Here is a 23,397-nt window from a genome sequence, read left to right on the forward strand (position 1 = left end):
AATAATATACTACAGGTAATTCTTTGGACAACAAAGTTTGAGTGACATCTAACAAATTTGACTTGGTAAATAAGAAATACTAGAAGGTTGACTTGCATTTTAATTGCATTTAATGCAATATTTCTCTCTCAATCTCTCTCTCCTAGTGTGTTTATCACTCCAACTTTTCTGGTCTAAAAAGTCTTTCAAACTCAGCAAGTTATTTTCTCTGTCGCCTTTTTTTTCCTGTTCTATCTTCTTTTTAGTAATAGAATAACTAAATATCTTTTTTCAATAAAGAATATATCATTTTAAACTTAAAAGGAACAATCTTTAAATGCATTCATGATCATATCAATTGCATCATTAAACACAAAACGGTTATCCCAAGTATTCCAGTACAAGTATGAGTGGGTGAATTCAAATTGTGTGAAAATGACACAGCATACAGAAAATAGTGCAATTCAAACAGTTCTGTAAGCAGTTCAAATTGATTTATTACATCAGACCGCAGTCTCAGCTGAATTGTATGACAATTCTACAATCAAACTAAAAAAACACTCAAGATCAAACAAATAGCTAAGTTAGCATGTAAATGCAAAACATACCTGTACATTCACTGCCACATTTAACCAATAGTTATGAGTAAATACAGTTAGAAAGGGGGAGGGGAGAAAAGTCACAAACAGGTTTACAAGACTAAGTTAGTGCCTGGATATGGGAGAGTCACTGAGTGATTGACTAAAATGAAGAGTCAGGTGACCAGGAAGATCAAACAGAGATCACACCTGGGAAGTGATTCATGAAGCATCTTGTCATTGATTTTAACTGAATAACTTGCTCTCAGCCAATCAGATGCAAGGATTTCAGTAGCTTATAACAGTTGTCAGTGAAAACCACTGTGTAGTTGTTTTATGAAATGCGGCAATTAAAAGTTTGAAAGACGTAGAGATAGGTGATAGAAAGTGCTCTCAGGGATTGCACGTGAATCAAATAGGGATATTCAAAACCATGAAGAGGATATCTAAAGTAATCAAAGAATCTGAAATAAAAATAAGTATTCAGATAATATGTGACATTAATACAAAACATTTTATAGGACACTGATTTATAATATTCATTTAGAATGTTTTTGTTCTTTTCCATGGCTCTTATAAACAACTGAAGCCTAGTAGCTGAAAAGGGATTTTACAATCAATAAATAAAAGAAAAGCAAATCAAAATTAATAACTGGTTAGAAAGCATCAATGCAAAACATGTTAGGAGACATCAATGCAAAAGGTTTGTGAGACACTGATGCGAAACGAGTGAAGTGCAAGACATATGCCACACCATGTACCTGATGGGCTTGACTGAGGTGATGATGAGATGTTTCTGCTGTTTACAATTTTAATATCACCGACAGATGACATGGTGATTTCTCCTTTGATTCATGAGCATATTGTAAATAAAAAACATTGTTAGATATAGGTTAGGAAGATGAGAAATATATTATTAGCCAATTATAGGGATTTCTAATTTGTACATTGAGATCAAATTAAAAATAAAAAAATCCTTTTTATACATCATATGGGGAAGGATGAAATCTGCGGTATCCGTAGACTGTATTCTTCTTGAGTTGTTCAACCATTATCATCTGCAAGATACAGAATCTGGCTAATGACAGGCTAAAATAATTAGATTTTTGTTTAGAAAATATGTAATGTAAATAGAACACTTAATTCTGTGTGTCTTGTACACCATTCAATACTTCAAATGAAAACATCAGCAAGTATTATATTAGAGGTTATCACTTACCTGAATCCATCTCTGGAATGGCCATCATGTCTCTTCCGGAGTACACCTTGTTTGTGACTCTCTTGGCCGAGTAGGACTTGATCTTGGTCTTGGAATCCTGTCCATCTATCTCTTCCTCCTTGTATTGCTCTTCCAGTGAGGACTCTCCTGCAAATTTAGCCATTGGGTCCTGGTACTGCTTGGAGATTGTCCCGTTCCGTTTGTTCCTCTCTAAAGAATCTTGGCCTCTGTAGCTGCTTGCGCGGGTGTTCGTAGACCTCGACGATACAGACTCCTCTTCCGTTATTGGCGTGAGCTCTGCCTCGTAAGCCATCTGCTGGCGGTAGGCAGCAGCGGCCATTTCCGTCTCCTGCTCTAGGTCTGCCGGGGGCATGTCCTGGAGCATTTCCCGGATCTCTGCTGCGGTCTGCTCCGTCAGGATCTTCCGATGGCGCAAAGAGTTCTGATTCTCCCGAACGACCGTTGTGGATCTGGTTGATGAGTTGAACTGTCTGCTGTCTGTTTCGTCACGCCTAGGTGGCGGTGCTGACCGAGTGACGCTCGTCGTTGAAGAGTAATGCTCCTCCGTAAGACCCCCGCCACCACCCCAAGGATGATCCATATGTGCTGTCACGGTCCCATCTTCATAAACATTGTTTTTCAAGGTGCGGATTCCTCCATTTAGATTTGTGGTGTCTACGCGCTTCACGGTCGAGACTGAGCCATTTGCATAGCCATTGCGGTGGCCATTTGCATAGCCATTGCGGTGGATCCCGCCGTTGGCCATCTTGTTCCGGATGCTCTTGTCACTGACCATGGACGTCATGACAACCGCATCTTCTGCTATCTCTACTGGTATCTCATCAGAAAGGAAATTCATTGTAGCTTCCTGAAAAAGAGAGAGAGCAAAAAAGAGAAAAAAGTGTCAATAAGCAAGTTACTTTTGATTAATTTCAATTGAATTTGATACATGAATGTAAGCTCCATATTTCACTTCATTTTCTATGCAAATGCTATCGTTATTTATTAAGATAAGAAATGTTTGAAAAAAATTATGAGGTAGCTGATGCTAACCCTACCCCACCATTAGCTAATTATTATCGCCATCGCCAACCATCATCATCATCATCATCATCATCATCATCATCATCATCATCATCATCATCATCATCATCATCATCATCATCATCATCATCATCATCATCATCATCATCATCATCATCATCATCATCATCATCATCATCATCATCATCATCATCATCATCATCATCATCATCATCATCATCATTCACCATCATCTCTTTAGTGCAGTCTTTGTCATCAACACCAATACCTACCTGATATCACATAATCATCACAATAACAATATTATCAATTTTATCAACATCTATAAAATACCTCTTCATCTTTTATAAACCCAATTTCAGTGTCAAACTAATAATTATATTTTTGGTATTGGTGGTGATTTTTTACCTGATTGCTAAGAAAGCATGAATGCTTGTAAGCAAGCAACCAGAGGACCAACGGCTTAAGGTCCTCTCCGAAGGACCTGGTACTGAGGATTAATGCCTTACCAAAGGGCACTAGCGCACCAAGTGGGAATCGAACCCGGGTCACCGGAATACGAGTCCCTCGCTCTACCGACTGAGCTATCGCGCCTCCTATATAGAATGTTCAGTACAATCATATCTAACAAAAAAGTGTCTACCTGAGCTTCATAATCTTTGACCGTTCCTCCTAGCAACGAGATGCTATCCGGCCAATCATCTGGTTGGCTGGTATCCGCATCAAGCCACAGAGGGTTGGAGCTATAATAAAACAATTATTTTGAACATATCACATCCACAAAATATGTATCCTGCCACACATGATGTATCATAAATGTATTTTATCACTAAAATATCTTCTTTTATATTCTTTACTCAACATCTGACAAATGAAAAGTTTAATATTTGAAAATATGGAAAATTTAACATGGTATCAAAGAAATAATATGTCTTGCCAATTTCAAGCTTTCTTTGAAACTTTGAAACTTTTTTATTTGGTTTTATTTCAGATTCGATAAATCAGTTAATGGTAGATATTACACATGTATCACAAAATCAAACAAATTTGACCACTCCTATTTTATCTAATCAATGTTTTGAGTAACTTTACAGATATTCCAAACAATTGTATATTACAATACTTTTTTTTTCAGGTAGTTAGTCTAAAACTGTTGGTCTATGGAAAATGTGTGCTACATGTATATAGCATGATAAGCCAATGTGAGACAGGATTGAGGGCTACTTGTTCATTAGAACCAATTGTTTGTCTACATGTACATCTGAAGTCACGTTCTATGTACTCACCCTTGGTAGCTGGTGCTGCGATTTTCCTTGAGTAGATCAGCATGGGCTTTACCTAGGGTTACACCGCCTCCCTGCATCTTGCGAAGCAATCTGAAACAAAGAATAACATACACACAAAATTTATTCAAGGACTGGTCAATCAGAAAAGGAGTCAATAGCTTTCACAACTAAAATATTAGCATCAATTTTTTAAGTAGAAAGAACTGGTCAGTTGAATTGGTGTGAGTTAAACACCTACAGAACTATAAATAATAATGTAATCCATCTCAGGACATCTAAAAATGAAATCTGAAACACAATTGGTAAAAAAAATGGAAAGTACCTAATTAAAGTGTTCAGGTATTCAACAAATAAAACAGCTGTTTGCAAGCATAAATTGTAAGTATTACAAAAATTGGTGTTGGTTTATTGCTAAAAGAACTGAAAAATAACTGAATATAAACCCTGACCAACATCTTGAGGAATCAGAAACATTGAATAAAATTTGTACAATATCAAGACAAATTAGAAAGAACCTCAGAGCCTCAAGGAATAAATCTTGAGCATCTGTTTGTAAGTAGATAATGAAAGTACTGAGTTGAATTGGACCCACTTCAAACTGGACTGAAAAAGAATGAAGACAATCTCTTACCTTCTTCTGAGGCAGCAGAGGATGATGGCAAAGATGAGAGCCCCTAAGAAGAGCAGGATACCAAATGCCAAGAGGGCCGCTTCTAATATTCCTAGACCACCAAGACCACCTCCTCCAAAAAGCGGCTAGATAAATAAATGAAATAGTTGGTTTATTGTAAGCGGACGCTTTTAAGTAATCAATATAATTACAAAATAATTCAAAAGCACATTCAATGTCAATTACAATTCCATGAAAGCTTTAATCGTGGTGCATCCTCTAAAGATACTTGGTCCAAAATAATATCAATAATAGCCTCTTGTATAAAACTCACACCCCTACATACTGTAATGCTCATGGTGCTTAGACAATACTACATGTACCTTGGTCACTGCTTGAGCCAAGTAACAACCCCACAAGAATATTAGGATGAACTCTTCCTTTCTATTTGTTTTCTCCATTTTCATTTCATCAAAGTAACAAATTCTCAACACTTTTCATTCTCATTTGAATACTTGCAATGGATTAAAGTGTAAACAAGAAGGATAAATCTTGAAATTTCAATTCAATTTTGATCTTTAACTAGTCAACAGGAATCTGGGGTCTGTAACACAAAGCTTAGCGATCAATCATACAGTTAATTTGGAAGCTTCTAGCATATAATGATCAATGTAATCAAACATAAAAATCAATCCTTTGAGCAATTATTAAGCTCTGTCTGGGGCCTGTAACACAAAGCTTAGCAATCAATTGTACAATTGATTTGTATGCTAGATAGCATGTAATAATCAATTTTAATCAATAGTAAAATCAGTGCTATGATCAAGCACTAAGGTTTGTGTTAAGGGGCCTTAGTGAAGTCACAGGATTGGATACTTACATAGACCTTTACCACATCCAGATCATCAAAGAGAACTTCTATACTCATGGCATTCTGATCTATGAGACTGCATTGAGAAAAATGAATAATTACAATTAAATACAATAATAATAACAACAACAACAACAACAACAATAACAATAATAATAATAATAACAATAATAATAATAATAATAATAATAATGATGACAATGATTATTATGATTATCATTAATAATATTATTGACAGAACATGAAAAGGTAAATAACCACTTTACAGTATATAATCATCCCAGTTAAGAACTAAATTTTGATCCCCCTCCACAAACACACATTTCCTGCCTCGGGATAGAATATTTCTAGATAGATTGTATTATATCAATGCCTATTATTATCATTATTAATATTATTGACAGAACATGAAGAGGTTAACAACACACTTTACAGTATTTAATCATCCCTGTTAAGAAATAATTTCAATCCCCTCTCCAGAAGCACACATATTCCACTCCATGAGGAATATCATTTTAATTTGATCAAGGAATTTAAAGGGTGTCGATATCTAGTGGCCTAGTAAAGGTGCTGATGAGACTGAAAACCACAAAAAATATGATTCATGATTCCAAATGGGAAAAATAAAAAAACGACTAGCTGTAAGCGATCTGAAAAGTGTGTTATCTTGAGTGAAGTCAAAGGAGGTGTTCCAACACATTCTCTTTAGCTCCCAACATGGACAGATTTAAGAAGTGTTAATTCATTTTTAATTAGCTTGATGTAAAACCTTGTAATATTAATTTAATTATGGTTTATTACGTGGCAGTCATGGGCCACTTTTCATCATTTTATGATGGCAATATCAGGCCGAAAGGAAAAATCTATAAAAAAAAAGAAAGAAAAAAAAAACACCCCAATTTATTCTTGTTGATTTAAGAAGCGGACCAGCAATCGATTGCAAATTTATAATTAATTGCAAGACTTATGATTGATTGAGGGTACTAAAATTGATTTTGAATTGATTAGAAAGTTTCTTGAAACACTCCATTAGAAGTGGAAATGTGAGATATACTACCTTGTGACGAGGTTTGCATCCAGAACCTCTCCAGTGTTACGATCAACCACGTGTATCAAGACTTGGGTCTGATCGGGCACGATGTTTCCGTTCTCGTCACGATAGGTTGTGATGTCATCAATGAATACTATACCACCGGTGATGTTTTCAAGCACCCTAGAAAAATATGATGGAAAGGGATGCTTTCAAGTTCAGAGTTGGTGTTGGAAGCACAATTTTTTTTAATTTCCTAGCTCCAAAACCTATTCTGAGGGTACACAAATGATCTAGATCACAGTGCTGACAGCTCAACACCTACATGTAGTGAGTGACTTTTCAGGACCAACTTCATTTTATGTTTGGTGCTATGCTCATGTAAAAACTGACCTAACACAAACACCAAAAGGTCAACACTGAATTTGAAATTGAAAGTTGTGGCCCAGTGGATGAGTCTTCTGACTTTGAAACAGAGGGTCGTGGGTTTGAATCCCAGCCATGGCGTAATTTCCTTTAGCAAGATATTTATCCACATTGTGCTGCACTCAACCCAGGTGAGGTGAATGGGTACCCGGCAGGATTAATTCCTTGAATGCATGAGCGCTGAAAGGCAGCTCGAGCTAAAGCCGGGGTAATAATAATAACATTGCGCCTCGGAATAGAATATTTCTAGATAGATGGCGCTATATAAATGACTATTATTATTATTATCATTATTTTTAATGCACTCACCATATTACCATAACATCATTATTATCATTGTTACCATCATAAGCACTATCAATGTAATCATCACCAACATCATATTCATCATCATTAGCAACAACATTAATGTCATGAAGTCATTATCATTATAATTATCATTATGATCATCTTGATCATCATCATCAGCAGCATCACCAAATGTGATAATTTTGTGGGAAAATTGGTAAATCTAACTAGGCCCTGTAACCATACAGCAAACAATGGGCTTGATTTTTATAACTGAATACACTGATTACTGCGTATGATAAATGGTAAATATCATCCCCATGATCAATTAACAAGCTTTATGTTATTGGGGTCCAAAAATAAAGTAATAAATTGACTCACTGTATGAGGATTTCTCTGTTATCCCTGACAACATCGATTCCTGCATCAATAACCACAACAACTCGCTGATTGTTGTTTAGAATACAGAGCTGTAGATAAGGAAGAAAATATGATATAAAATTTCCTAATAATAACAATAACCATACTAGCTTATATCGTACTTAGCACTTGCTATATATATGTCTGTGCTCTGCAGGAATACAGCATTGCTACCATGGCTTTAGCAGAGCAGCTGTAACTCACTTTGGCATTTCATGTTATGAGGTTTTCAAGTAATTTAAGCCTCAGCTAACACTTGCTTTAATTGGAAGCAAGAACAAAATCCACTTTACACACATAAATGACAACTAAATGTTGGTTTCTTAAACTAAAATAAAATAGGAACTTCTTGAAAATCACATAAGTCTACTTGACATATTCATGAGCTCGAACAAGAGTGGTTTCAGTTTTTCAGAATCAGTATGACTATTCAATTGCCAAAAATGAATCCATTTGATTTAGAACAGAAACCAATGTCTTCTCCCCTGTTACTGTACAATCAGGGCTTACAATTCAGGGGTCAATCGTAAATATATTTACGGTTATTCTGATTGGATAATACTCAGTCATTTAAACATAGTGCACAAGCACCAATAACCTTGATTGGCTATTGAATGCTACTTTCATGATTCTTGTCTTACCCTGATTGATGAAACTGCGAACTGTCCGGTGGTGATATCCGTTGCCTGGACTACCATATCGAAGTAACCCTGTAAGTAGGCCTCTCCAAACTGCTGATTACTGACAATCTCACCAGTCACATTGTTGATTCTGAAAGCATTAATGGCTGCAGTACTCTCCCCTTGGCTGTTGATGAATCTGATGGCGGTGAGTGAGTAACGGATGCCAAGGTTGGTTCCGCCATCGAGATCGACCACGGAGACAGACACGACTCTACTATCGAGTCTAATGTCAAAGGGAATACCTGCAGAAATAAATCCGATAGTAGGCTACATATTTACAAGAGTTGCAGTTGGAGTTTGTAACAAAATTTCACCAAAAATACACTATTCAAATATCTTTGGTATTAGTATATATACAATATTTGTACAATTTTTAATTTGATTGATTTTGAAATGAGAATTAGAAACATTAGCACCTGTAAAAGTGAAATGTGTGACCACAATATAGGGATAACCAAGACCAATGACATTTATATAGAAAGTTCATATCTGCAATAGAAATTTTAAAAATATACAAAATATAAACAGCAAAAGGAGGAGAGGAGGAGAAAGATGAGGAAGAAAAATGAATAAATAAGGAAAAGAAGAAAAGATGGAACAGAAAACGATTTTAAAAAATCATGGAAAAGTCCATATGCAGCAAGGTATATGTAGCTACGGAAGAACGTTTTAATTAAATATACTTACAAGCAGATATGACAGTGCTTGTGAACCTTGGTGCATTGTCGTTGATGTCTAACAAGGTAATCTCAACTTCTTTCAAAGAGATGTTATCCAAGACGATATACGGTCCAGTTCCATTGTAGGTAGCATCATTGGTTGCCATGACGAGAACCGTGTGAACACCGATATCCTCCCGATCCAGGGAACCGTTGACGGTGATTATTCCCGTTGTTGAATTGATCACAAAGACACCATCCACTGTGCTCTCTGTGTGACAAAAAGATAACAAAAAATGTTCAGATAAATATTCTATGAAACAAACTTTATTTTCAATAATTCAGGATTCTTTATGGAGCAAAAAAAAGATAGGGAAAAATAAAATAAAAGAAAAGATAGATAGATAGATAGATGAGGGAAAGTTCACTTTCTGGGAATGGGAAAAGTAAATTGTGAAATTTAGCATTTTTTGCAAGTCGTTTTGGAAAAATATAAGGGTGAAAGTTCTTCGTAGCTATCTACAAAAATATCCTTATTTTCATCACAGGAAGTTTGTGTAGTCCCGTGGATCGACTCTCTTGCCTGCAAACCACAAGGCAGTGGATTCAAATCCAGTTGTGGTACAAATCTCCTACGACTGGTCATTCACAGGCATTTTTTATAAATCAAACCAGGTAGAAGTTTGTTGCCAGAAAATTTATTTCATGCATGGTTGAGTGATACATGTACAGTTGCCAGACATAACTGAGGTAGCAATATACAGATATGATTGGAAAATGGGAAAAAAGTAATTAAAAATAAATTGTCGATAACACTACAAATTACTGGTTCAATGAAAATGTGCTTAAATGCCAGGTTAATCAGGCAGTGAAGTCACATTTCACTTCTTTTGATATGCAGGGGCTGATTACACAAAGCTTAGTGTAGTGTTGTGGCCCAGTGGATTAGTCTTCTGACTTTAATTGAAGCAGAGGGTCGTGGGTTCAAATCCAAGCCATGACGTAATTTCCTTCAGCAAGAAATTCATCCACATTGTGCTGCACTCAACCCAGGTGAGGTGAATGGGTACCTGGCAGGAATTTATTCCAAAATACCATCGCGCTGTAAAAGGCTGCGGGGCTAAGGCCAGGGTAATAATATCCAAGTCCTTTTGATTTGAAGCGCATAGGGACGTTATGAAATAATGTGATATGCGCTATACAAGAACTGTGTTATCATCATTATTATTATTAGTGATCTATTGTATAATTGTTTTTGTTTGCTTGATTGCACTTAATGATCAATGTAATCAAATATGAAAATTAGCCCTACAATCAATTGCTGAGACTTTGTGTCAGGGGGCCCTGATTTTGACCGAGACTGTACTCACCAACAATATGGTAGAATATTTGCCCACTGGCGCCCAGGTCTAGATCGATAGCACCACTGACAGTTCCGACGACATCACTGATGTTTGCATTCTCAAAGACATTCAGATTCAGCACGACCGGATTGTTCATTCCCTGAAAAAAGTAAAGAAAAACAAATTATGAATGGTTTGTAATAAATATATCAAGGACAAAATTATTTTCATAATTACATGTATGGGCCACAGCCGTGCTCAAAAGTTAGTGAACCCCACCAGAAACTGAAATCATTTAATGTGTTCAAGTTCCGCCATGTGTTAGATATCTAATTGTGAAGTCAGGTGATTAAATATTGCATTCAATAAAGTTTGTTTCGCTGGGCTCGCCTGCATTGTAGAGTTGCTGTCTACATTCAACACTCAGCATGAAGGAGTGCATTTTGTGGTCGGGTTCACTGAACTATTGAGCACTACATGTACATTACATACAATACCAACAGGATTTCATTCCCTGAGATAGGTGACACTTAAAATGTGATGAATGCTTTGCAACAACTATATCAAGGACAAACAAGGTGTTCATTGTGAATTTATCCAACTATCTGTCTACAAAAGTTAAAATGTATGATTTCAAATAACTTGGCTTGTTGCTAAAAACTCAATCTCATTTAAAAGCCTACTTGGACAGAAGAAGAGTGATCCTATAGAGGTGTTTTATGAAGATTTTCAAACATTTTAACTCTACACACAGAAAGTGACGTGTTCCTATGCTAAATGAGATTCCCAAATTATTTTCCTGTTTTTAACAGGGTGAATTAATTGCCTAACTGAAATCATATTCTGACAAAATGATAAAATTTGCATTCAGATGGTTAATAACAATAGACTTCTTTATCTACAAAGATCACATTTTTACTTCAGCTGATGAAAATAAGATTGCTTGAGAATATCATTTAACATGTAACAGGTCACTAATCATTGTTAAAGACCCTGACCGGTGTAAAAACAGTCATATCTCAAAATAAAGGTAATGATTCATACAATACAAATATACCAAAAATATTACATATATATCCTTCCATTTCTGACAAATATTAAATAAAAATCAAAGAAACTGCTCCTCCAAAGTACGCTTCGATTGAGCACCCCCACGTCGCCTGGAAATGATGACGTCACGTTGTGTCAGGAGGGATGTGATTCCATAGGTTTGTGTACAAAAGCATTGGGTATTTTCTTCCATTTCCATGTTATGAATCCATTTTTTTTTTTCGTTTTCAGATGAAAATGGCACTCAAAATTATTCACTGTTCAAATTGTTGTAAACCTACAACTATTCACTACCTTTTTTGTGATTTCTTTGTTTGGCTCTTATTGGGCCTAAATTGCTATGTCAGGAAAAGTTGTTATACATAATCTAAATGCAGATAGAATTGAAATCTGCGCCAAATAAGCAGGAAATAAAATATGGCAAAAACTAGTTCAAAACTGTAGATTTCATAAATTCAAGCTTGTGGGTAAAAATATATGTGATATCCCTCTGTGATAGAAGTGAAGAGAATGAAATGCGTTATCTGGAAAGCAAAAAATCACCCAGTTTTTCTGTGTACAAACCTATGGAATCACGACGCTTCTTACACAACGTGACGTCACGGTCTCGAGGCAGGTGAAAAGCACAATAAAGCCTATTTTCTAAGCGGGGTTCGAAGCCCGATAATTGGAATATTCACAAGCAAAATACTCAGCTGGGAAGCGGTGAAAATGCATAAAGCATACCTTGCTGTATTTAGTAGCTTATAAGCTTTCGATTGGTATATAATTTATCAATTTCATTTTCGGGTCCGGTCTGGATCTTTAAGTCATGAGTAATGTACAAACAGCTCAAAAAGCACCATCCTATACAAAATACATGTAGTCTCTGAAACATTTTCTTTGACAAAAGTGACTAGGTACGTCTTTCGGCAGAATTAAAGCCTATTTCATGATATTTCAAAATATTTAGATCAATTTACTTCTTTCGGCAGAAATAAAGCCTTTTGCATGATATTTCAAAATATTTCCCTCAAATTTCTGACACTCTGAATGAATTTATATTTTGATGGCCTTTTTGACAAGAGAGCATTGAAATTAACTTACATCAGGTCTTGGGAAGGCTGGGTCATTATCATTTTCATCAAGAACTCTGATGACGAATGTGGAACTGGTTGAAAGACTAGGGTTACCCCGATCCGTTGCTACTACTGTCAACTGTAGATAAAGAAAAGTGAAAGAAAAAAATAGTATTTATGATTTTGCATACTTAATGAAAGCCTCCCCCCCCCACAAAAAAAGATAAAAGTTTAGCTTATTTTGATAGTACAAACATTGAAATGAATGGGAAACAAATGCATCCATTTATCCTTCCTTCAATCTATCCATTACTTTTCTGGTCCTTCCATCCAGTTATCCATCCATCCATCTACCAACCCACTAATCTATCCATCCATATATTCATCCAGTAATCTTCCAATCTTTCCATCCATCCACCCACCCATCCATCCATCCATCCATCCTTCCGTCCATCCATCCATCCATCCACCCACCCACCCACCCATCAATCCATCCATCCACTAATCTACCCATCTGTCCATCCACCCAACCATCAATCCATCCATCCACTAATCTATCCATCTGTCCATCTATCAATCCATCTATCCATCCATCAATCTACCAACAGTTAATTCATACATCCATCATTTCATTTCATCTATTCATCCATCTATAAACCATCTGTCAATATAAAGTCCATCCATCTATCCTTCACTCAATCACTATATAAACCCAAACTTACAGTATATGAATCTTTCATCTCTCTATCAGCTGACACAAGTATGGTGATGTTCCCTGTTACTGGATCTATACTGAAATCATTAAAATCAAAGTTTGGTAGGATGCTGTAATCCACCACTCCATTATCTCCAAAGTCATTATCCACTGCAAAAGCATCAATGATCCACATGCCGACAGCATTGTTCTAGAAAAGAAGAAAATAATAAAGAATCAAAATATAATAGAGTATGCAGAAGATAAATAAATTGTACATTTCTCATACATTAGCTCTATTATAATAATCTTCAATGACTTTTAACATATCAAGTATTCCAATGATGCTGCAGTCACACTTCCTCTACGATGTCCACACCGTGTGTCGAAAACAGCCGTTTTACGCATTTCTATACAAACCACAAACAGAAAGCTGGTACAAAAATTATAAAATACCTGTGTTCTACCAGCCGTACGGTCATCGTAGGCAAAGTGTGACTGCGCCACAAGCCTCCATGTTTTGATTCATTGCATTCACATGGTGTAGCAGACAATTCACAGCTTCTGCAATTTCTTTTTGCACATTAGTTGAGACTGCACACAAAATAGGGTTCAGGTAATCAGACCATATGAAATCATTTACAAAAAAAATTGATTAATAACAGTTCTGGTAATCCATTTTGCTTGCCAGACAAATTTATTGTTTGGTGTTAACAGTCCCTTTGGGAAAACATACACAAAATAATAATTTCTACTTTTTATATGGAACCATAGTATCATACTGAGACCCAGAATCTTAATCTGCTATCACTGCACTCAGAAATCTCCCTTCAACCATGAGACAATTGCCTACCTCCGTTATAGAGACAGTAGAGCCCTGGCTTGGTCTTACGAATGATGGAGGGGCGTTGGGGCCAAGGTAATTGATGACGAGGTCAATAGTCGTGTTGCTCTGGAGACGAGGGGTTCCGAGGTCATGACCGATGACCACAAGGGTGTAGTTCTTGACCAGTTGACCTTCTAGAGGGTTCACAAGAGTGATGACCCCAGTCCTGTTGTCAATGGTGAAGCGATCTAAGAGGAAAGAATACATAACTGGATAATTTGATAATCCCATCTCAATTGTGTCGCTGCACCCCTATATCCCATCGTCAAAAAGTACATGTACATGTCCCCCAAAAATGTGCATGGAGGTTTGCGGAAATTGATCCATATACAGAATTTGATAAGTACACAATCTGCAAACGGATTTCTGACAAAAGAATTCATCATTACAAAGGTATAAGCTTACTATTATTTCCTGAAATTATCTGATAGATGACATTGTACAGACCTTGATATGTATGTAATCTTTTACAAGATGTACCTCCTATTGTCACAAAAATAATAAAGATGCAATCTTACTATCATCATTTCCTGATACAATCTCATAGATGACGATGCCGTTGCCCCCTTCATCAGGATCATTAGCATGGACGTCCACTAGGAGAGTGTTGGTGGTGACCACTAAGGTGTAAGGGTTCTCCTCAAAGATTGGAGTATTGTCATTGACATCTCTTACGATGATTGAAACCTGTACAAAGGTGAAGGAGTTAAGCTGATGAATGGTATGAATGTCAAGCTCGAATGAGTGGTCTAAGGCGCCTGGCTATACATGGAAAGTCCGGGGTTCGATCCCCGGCAACGACACCTATGCTCTTTTATCCTGCATTCAAATAAATGGAAATGCTTTACGCATTATAACGCATTGTAACTCGGTGTGCACTTGTTTGTTAAAAAAAAAGATTGAATGCTGAGTATTCTCCCCAGGGAGTGGAGAAAGAGCATATACTGTGTGTGGGTGGGCAAAAATCCAAGGACTAGGGTATTAACATATCTGTAAAGCTATAAGAGAAGCTGTTCGGGTGTAATAAGCACAATATTAATGAGAATATATTCTGACTTCTTTACAAGTACGTCATTCACATGATTTTTATTTCGAATGATATGATAAAATGTGAGAAATATGAAGAAAAAACACTTATGAACATAAAGAGTGTCATAAAAATCAGCAAAAAACATGGGAAACACATAGGCTAAATCATCCTGATTAAAATATATTAAACATCAAGCTATGAAGGACAAATTTAACCACAGCACCCTTTCTTTCATTTAAAGATAAAACATATCAAAAAAATAAATGAAATATAAGGTGGTGTTCAGATGAAAATTCAAAATGACTTTTCCTCACCGTTGCTGTAGCTGTTGTTCCTCCAACCGGATTCTCCGCTCCAACCGTCAGTACATACTCACTGGTCTTCTCTCGGTCCAAGATGGTGGCAGTCGTTATGATGCCTGTCGTTGCGTTGATGGTGAAGTTTCCAAGGTTATCACCAGTGAGGATGGTGTAGATGATATTGGTGTAGTCTGGGTGAGTGTCACCATCGACGGCAGTCACTACTCCTACCTGAGTGCCTGCATCAAGATGAATCATACTTGATTAATAATAATTCTTATTTACCCAGTAGAACCACTTCAGCTCTAATGAACTGTTCCCCCAGCGGGCCCTGCATAACATTATGGCCCATATTCTGTAGTCAGGTTTAACTTAGACCATGGTCTAACTCTGTGCTAAAATTATGGGAAGCCAAAGGTGTCAAAATTTTTACTACCTATATGTTGTACGTTTCTTATGTTTACTGTGCTCGTTCCTGATTCATCAATGGTAAAGACAATCATCTTTTTACACTTCCTAGACAATTATGAATGATTTGAGAGCCAAATGAGCTGAAATATGATACATGTATCTCTACTGTTAGTGATTTATGTAACAATTGGCTATCCATACTTAAACCACAACTTTAAACCTGAGTTTGAGTTAAACCCAACTTCAGAATACGGGCCTACATGTTTATTACCCTCTCCATTCGAATATGTCTAGTTACTGATAAAAAGGCAGAAGTCTTTGACATGACCTTTCAATTAATTTAATTCTTAATTCTCTACAGTGTATGTGCCTTGAGAGTGGAGTGGGTGCTTAATAAGTCATATCAATATCATTATTATTAAATGGGCAGGGAATTCCAGAAGCAGAAGGTCATAAGATACCTGGCAGTTCATTCTCAATGACAGAAAGACTGTAGAGATCTGGTACAAACAAGGGGTTGTGATCATTAGCGTCGGTAACGGTGACAGCAACGTAGGTGATATCGGTATTCCCGCTGTCATCGGTTGCCACAATGGTAAGATTGTAGTTTCTGAATGTCTCAAAGTCCAGGGCTTTGACTGGAATCAAGCCTCCATCTGCAGGGGTATCAGAAGGGTAAGGACATGAAAATTATTTTTTTGTGGGATTACAGACTTATGACAAATCAAGCAAAATTTATTAACCTAGACAACCATTAGAGATTGTGACCATTTTGATTCAGATTCCAATTCATATTATTTGGGTTTTTTTTTATTATATCTTGTCCATAATGCAATATTACATAGTATAAATTCATGCTGTTAGTACACTAAAAAAAAACAACATAAATTTTTCCCAAAATTACATTTTAGGTAAAATGAACACATTAAAATTGACATGATTGAAAAAAAAAGAGATAAGTATTTGAACATTTTTATGAGGTGTATAATAGGGTACTCGTGCTCTTCGAAGTAAACGTAGAAGTAATCATCAGTTTAAAATTAATGTTGAAAAGTGACTATATAAAAATTATTATTACCATAATATCTATTTTATTCTGCATGATAAACAAAGAAAGAAAGAACAAATAAAAGCACTGGAATAAGGAGATTTAATAGATGACAGGAAAGGAAAACATTTTTTATAGTCTCGATGTGCATGTACTTACCCACTATCACAAATGTATTGTTTAGGTTCCCGCCAAGAATCTCATATCGGAGGTTACTATTCTCGTCCGGATCATTGGCCACGACCGTGATGATAGGATCACTGTACTGACCCTCTACCACAGTCACATTGTAAAGCGGAAGGTCAAACATGGGTCGATTGTCATTGAGGTCATTGATGTAGATGATGGCGGTGACTGACGTACCAAGGTTGGGGTTGCCTCCATCATAGACCTAGAAGAAATTTGATGGTTGGATTAGATTGAAAGATAGTCGGAAATGACAGTTCAGCAGTTTGGCATCACTGATATTATTGTTATATCAACACATTTCATATCCACAGCATTCAAATGAAGACTGAGTTAATTTGTAAGAATCTAATTAACTTTGAATATATACAGTATTGAAGACGTGTGTGTTTCTTTTTTTAGAACATCTGTGCATAAAATTTGTTTCATGAGGATATCACAAATGTAAATTCAATGGGTGGTAAAGTGATAGTTAAACCTTACATGTAACTCCAGATTAAACAATAACTTTAATACACATTTCTATATAATTCTGAGTTGTATCTTATTTCTCCATATACAAGACAAAAATAATGTACCAAATAGTTAATTGCACACTTATATTATCATTTTCTTCTCAGTTCAAAATAACTATGCTTGAGAACTTTTTGCTACAGGATAAAAATAATTTGTACTAAGAAATTGGGAATTAGATGGCAACTGGCACTCCATAAAGCACAGTCTAATTAATAATCTAGGGTTAGCATAGCTACATGTATCTATTGCTATGAGAATACTGCTACATACTTACAATTAGATTTAAATCAACCTGTGCTGGATGCAGACCGTTATCTCTTTCCAGAGGAACAGTTGTTAAGATTGAACCAGTAGCATTATCGATAGTGAAGAGCGTGCTACCAACTGTGAACATAAAAGAGAAAGCAATAAAACTTAACAAATATCTTGAGGAAGATTTGTTTACCAATATCAATGTTTGTCTTCCATGCTCAGGATATTCAAAGATGTTTAATGTGTGCATCAAATTTGATTTCTCAATCCATATTCCAAGAAAATATTATTAGCAAATGATAGAGGTCTGACAAAGTTTAATGATTATTGTTTCTGTTATGTTACATAATACTGTCTTAAGTATAGAGCAATTAATCTGACATCAATACTAACTTTCAGGTTGTGAGCTGACAATCACGTAGTACAGCGACTGATTTGGGTCGTCAGGGTGATCGGGGTCAAATGCTTCAATGACCCCTACAAGGTCACCCGCCGCCCCACCCTCATCGATGGTGAAGATGGGCGGGGTCACTACAGGTGGCAACTCATTAGCATCAAGCACATTTACAATGACCTGTGAAAGAAAACCGACATGTCACATGATGTGTGATTTAACGCTGAGAATTAGTAGAAATACTATGTTACCCAGAGGTACTGGCATCACAGAATGGGTTCACATCTAAGGAAGACAGTAAACATGTTTTTCTCAGACAACTCAATTAACTCTTAGTTTTGCAAGAAATTGTTGGGATTTAAATATTTGATATCAGATTCTCTAAGAAACTTTATCCTGAACATAAGAATATTACCTGTTTTTCCAATTTTTCTTCAAATCTAATGATTCAGTTCATATCTTATGAAGAAAACATAAATTTCATAAGGCAATTAAAAAAAACATAAAATTTGCACTAGTTTAAAAATAATATGATCTTCATAACTGCATAGATATTTGTTCTTCAAACATCAGCATGGTAAATTTATTACTTCTTTCCCCTTTGCTGGCTAATTTTTGAGCATGCTTACAAGCTGTCAAGCTCAATTAATCATTTTATAATCATATTTTTTATCAATGAGAAGTAACAAGCTGGAACAATATGCAACTGTAATGCCCCATCTAACCACCCCCCCCCAAAAAAAAGGCTATCATGCCAAACAAAAATAAAAAAATAAAAAAAATTCCCTAGAAAAAGTGTGGGTGCGCTGTGGTCTAGTGGTACTGACTCTCGCCTTTCAAACATGGGTTTGAATCCTAGGCATGGAGTGATTTCATTTAGCAAAAAATTCATCCATACTATTTATCCATTCCTTGAATGCACTTAGCGCCATTGAAAATGTGTTAGCTCCAGCTCAATCTGGTATAATAACAGCAGCGCGTTGTATCCTCAGGCAAAAGGATCCAGTTATTATAATTATTAGAATCCAGTTTTTATAATTATTAGAATGGGATAAAGGGATACTCACTGTTGTTGACCCTGTTCTACTGTCTTCGGAGTCCCCTGGGTTGTCCCTTGCAAACACTGTTAGCATGTGCTGGGCCTGGGTCTCCTTGTCAAGTTGTTGAAGTAATGTGATCACTCCCTGACATGAAAAAAAAAGCAATTAAGGTATAAAGCAGGTATTAATCAATCCATTCATTGTATAAATATCTATATTTTTATCTGTTTATCTATATATATATATATATCTATTCCTGTTTAGGGTGTTTATCCCCTTATAGTTGAAGTGAAGTCAATGAAAAGCAAACAACCAAGAAACAAACTGAAACAATAATATGTATAAAATTCTTTATATAATTTTAAATTTAATGTTCTTCAGCTCATTTAGAGTATCAAAGCTCAAGTAATAGCACAGGAGGACTCTTCGTCTTCTATTGCAAGATATGAACTGTTATTACCATGTCATCTGTTTATGATACATTTTTTAAATGAAATTTATTTTAAATGGAGTAATCCTCAATAGTAAACCTGAATCATATCTAGTATAGAATGTTGTACAGCTTTTAATGAATTATAACATGTAAGTGCTTTACTTACCGTATCTGGATTGATGGTGAACTTCCCATTGCCTCCAATCAGACTGTAGGTCACACGACCGTTGCCTCCGCTGTCAGCATCCGTCGCGTTGACATTAAACACAAACGAACCAGTGGGGGCGCTCTCTATGATTGAGGTAGTATAGGACTGAGAACCAAATACAGGGTTGTTGTCGTTGTTGTCGATGATCTCCAGGTAGACGGGGATGCTGGTGTTGAGGGATGGCGTGCCCTTGTCGATGGCCAGGACGGTTAGGTTGACCCAAGGCTGCTGTTCCAGATCAATGGTAGTCAGGAGAGTTAGCTGACCTGTTGAATGAGGTCGAAAGAGAATGAAATGAACAGTATGATTGCTAATATGGTTGAGAGCATCCGTTGCAGGATACACATAAGAACTTGCTCAAAATGAGTTGGAAATGATAATAACAAGCAACCAAAGGATCTGTGTATTTTGTTGGAATTCGGGATTGCCTAGAGTGATTCAGACAATTATCCAGTAAAACCTGGGGAGCGTTTCATCATCTGACAACTTTCCCTGATATTGATTGGCTGAGAGAAGCACTGTTGCTATGGTAACTGTCCGATACAATGGGACTTGTCAGATAAAATATCTGAAAAGTCCTTTCATGAAACACTCCCAGCTCTAGCAACCATCTGTTAAGAAGGACCTCATTTCTATAAAGACCAGTTTCATTCCCCTTTAATAGTTTTCCTGATTGAAACATGTATTACAAGAACCTTTCCAAAACGATCACCTGCTCATAAAGACCACTTTTCTTGTCTCCCTTGGGCAGTCTATAATCCCAACCACTGCACACAGAATGGAATGAATGGGACTACACACACACTCACAGTATAATAATGGTATTTTTATTCATCATCGTAATCTCAAACAAACAGATAAAAATGATTTACAGAGTACTGTAAAAAATGATTAAAATACAAAACATTAATATAGCAGAAATTCTGAATTGTAGTAACAATGTTTACGCAATAGGCGGCCTGTAACAATTCCAAATACGTATTATAATTAAATATTAAAAAGTACATATATCAACGGAATGTGTGCTTTACAAAAGAAATATAATAGAGAGGAGAAAACAAAGGAATGACCAAGAAAGAGAGTCAGGAGAAAATCAATAGTGTGATATTAGGGAGCTTACCTGTGTTCTGATTGATGGTGACAGGGACACTTGATGGATTCTCAATGACATACATCACTTCACCGTTCAGACCAAGGTCTGGATCCAAGGCTAGCAGGTTACCAGGAATGGGACTTCCTGCTCCAAAGGACTCTGGGAGCTGGCCGAGGATGAATGTGGTGCCTGGAGGCTGGAATGCAGGGTGGTTGTCGTTGATGTCGGTGATCAGAATGGTGATTTGGGCTGAGAAAAGAGAGTAGAAGTCATGAATTGAAATCTAATATACTCTATTCCCTGACATTACCAATTACTATTAAAAGTATGCTCAAATAAGTTAATCAAATTGAAACTTTTAGCAAAAAGTGTAATATGTTGTCTGAATGTGACTTTCAACAACAGCATGATCTTTCACTATATATCATTTTGCAAGGCATTAATACACTACCAATCTCATCCCTCGTGTAAAAATGCTGTAAGCAATTATATCAACCATCAAGCAGAGCCTGACTGATAATAGCTCTAGGGGGTCTGGCCTGGTGGAAGTATTCTCTATATAAAGGCTTACAAGACATTTCCATTCAAAATAAAGGAGAGTCTGCATAGCATTTGTTATTCACATCTTCTAAGTTGAATTTCATCCTTGTCAAATAGATTTCTATGGTCCCAAGATATTTGACCAAGGCAGAGAAGATGGTTTTCAATATTGTCTGTAACTCACCATGCTCCTGGCTTGTACCAAAGATAGGATCTTGAGAATTCAGATCCCTTGCTGAAATTGTGAACACAAACTCCTCGGTGACCTCGCGATCGACCGGTGAGGTCAGCATGATACTCCCATTAATCGGATTGAGGCTGAAGACCGTCCTGTAATCAAACGATGATGTGATGTCGACATCATCCTCATCATAGACAGACACTGAAACAATCTGGTAATTTATGACTGAGTTGAGGTCATCGTCAGTTGCGGTGACGGTGGTGACGAGTGTGTTGCCAGGCGTGTCTTCGGGGATGGAGATAGTTTGATCCAGGAGCGAGGGGTCAAAGGTTGGAGGACTGTCGTTGATGTCGGTGAGATAGACGTAGACTGTGGCGGTACCACTGAGTGGCGGGTCGCGTAGGTCCGACACCATGACAGTTAGGGTGTAGAAAGGTTTCACTTCTCTGTCTAGCACTGCACCAGGTGCGACCTAAGGATTAACGGAGGAATATTAGTGTGAAGTTGATGATCCAGGTGAATTTATGGTAAGTTTAATAATAATGGTAAATTTAATAATAACACTCCAAAACTAATATCCAGTCAAACATGCTTTAGCAACTACATGTAAGGAAGGACATGTCTCTATGAAGACTAGTCTGTTTTCCCTTGAATAACTTTCTGCATAAATACATGCATTGAAGGAACCATTCCAAAAAGGCAACCTGTTTATAAAGTCCATTTTTCTTACCTTTCTTTATATGGTCTTTATAGACAGGTTTTTACTGTGATAAAGTTCTGAAAATAACAAAAAAACTTTTTCCCCAGAAAGAAGACATATAACCTGTACATCATACAAACATGAATACATTTTTCTCTAACCTGATCAATATCAAAGAATGAATTACACATTGTTGAAAAGTTTTATGAAAAAGATGATTTTATATATATATTTTTTTATCTACACTTACCGTAATTGTTCCTGATGTAGCTCCAATATCAAACTTGTCTTCTCCTCCCGTTTGGATGAAGAAGTTGACATTGTCCCCGTCAAGGTCGTACGCCGCTACATTTCCAACGTAATAGCCTATTATCAAAGAAAAACGAGAGCCATAAAAATAGGTCTGACTATTACAACTGCACAATACCAAAACTGAGGAGTCAAATTCCATTAGCCATTTCTTCCCTTTGTGTATCATCCAAACTCAAGATTTCGGGAAACTTTTGAAAAGGGAATAGTAAATGTCAAATTGATCAGAAAATGATGTCACTACCAACACTTTACATTGTTTTGTACCACAACCATAGTCATTTGAAAGATCTGACTTAAGTAGTATGTGTTCAGTTTGTTATTAAGTTTAATTTATTTTAAAAGATGCTATTCTGTATCTATGGCCCGAGATACACATGCATCGTGTATGAAGCTGCCACCAACACCAGCTTTCGAGTCGGGTTCAAGCCTGCAATTTGGGCGGTGTTACACATACGCCAGAAGTACGACTGAAACCGCTTTCAAATTCTTTATCCACGTCGCCTATTCAAGTGAATCATGTGTCTGTCTTTCACATCAACATTTTCTATTGTTTGTTAGCAATAACTAGTTCTAGTTCAGTGGTCAAGCAACCTTGGGGGTAATTGCGGGACTGACATCGCCTTTTAGGTG

At 36.5% G+C, this 23,397-nt stretch overlaps 1 protein-coding gene across 1 annotated transcript in view; it reads right to left on the reverse strand.

Moving 5' to 3' along the window:
- Positions 1 to 23,397, reverse strand: part of LOC129282130 (cadherin-23-like) — a 60,190-nt gene that overhangs the window by 15,294 nt on the left and 21,499 nt on the right. Inside the window, exons 30-54 of the mRNA XM_064112792.1 lie at positions 22,706 to 22,821; positions 21,759 to 22,227; positions 21,062 to 21,283; positions 19,900 to 20,207; positions 19,328 to 19,444; positions 18,260 to 18,440; positions 17,889 to 17,998; positions 17,072 to 17,303; positions 16,326 to 16,520; positions 15,469 to 15,692; positions 14,643 to 14,811; positions 14,092 to 14,312; positions 13,267 to 13,449; positions 12,573 to 12,683; positions 10,464 to 10,596; positions 9,122 to 9,364; positions 8,393 to 8,676; positions 7,713 to 7,801; positions 6,645 to 6,800; positions 5,597 to 5,663; positions 4,738 to 4,862; positions 4,107 to 4,196; positions 3,464 to 3,563; positions 1,777 to 2,644; positions 1,319 to 1,402 (exon numbers count right to left, since the gene is read on the reverse strand). Of these exons, the coding sequence (XP_063968862.1) occupies positions 1,319 to 1,402; positions 1,777 to 2,644; positions 3,464 to 3,563; positions 4,107 to 4,196; positions 4,738 to 4,862; positions 5,597 to 5,663; positions 6,645 to 6,800; positions 7,713 to 7,801; positions 8,393 to 8,676; positions 9,122 to 9,364; positions 10,464 to 10,596; positions 12,573 to 12,683; positions 13,267 to 13,449; positions 14,092 to 14,312; positions 14,643 to 14,811; positions 15,469 to 15,692; positions 16,326 to 16,520; positions 17,072 to 17,303; positions 17,889 to 17,998; positions 18,260 to 18,440; positions 19,328 to 19,444; positions 19,900 to 20,207; positions 21,062 to 21,283; positions 21,759 to 22,227; positions 22,706 to 22,821 (5,097 nt within the window). The remainder of the gene's footprint in view (positions 1 to 1,318; positions 1,403 to 1,776; positions 2,645 to 3,463; positions 3,564 to 4,106; positions 4,197 to 4,737; positions 4,863 to 5,596; positions 5,664 to 6,644; positions 6,801 to 7,712; positions 7,802 to 8,392; positions 8,677 to 9,121; positions 9,365 to 10,463; positions 10,597 to 12,572; positions 12,684 to 13,266; positions 13,450 to 14,091; positions 14,313 to 14,642; positions 14,812 to 15,468; positions 15,693 to 16,325; positions 16,521 to 17,071; positions 17,304 to 17,888; positions 17,999 to 18,259; positions 18,441 to 19,327; positions 19,445 to 19,899; positions 20,208 to 21,061; positions 21,284 to 21,758; positions 22,228 to 22,705; positions 22,822 to 23,397) is intronic.

Source organism: Lytechinus pictus, chromosome 18, assembly GCF_037042905.1.
Source record: "Lytechinus pictus isolate F3 Inbred chromosome 18, Lp3.0, whole genome shotgun sequence".
Lineage (NCBI taxonomy): Eukaryota > Metazoa > Echinodermata > Echinoidea > Temnopleuroida > Toxopneustidae > Lytechinus > Lytechinus pictus.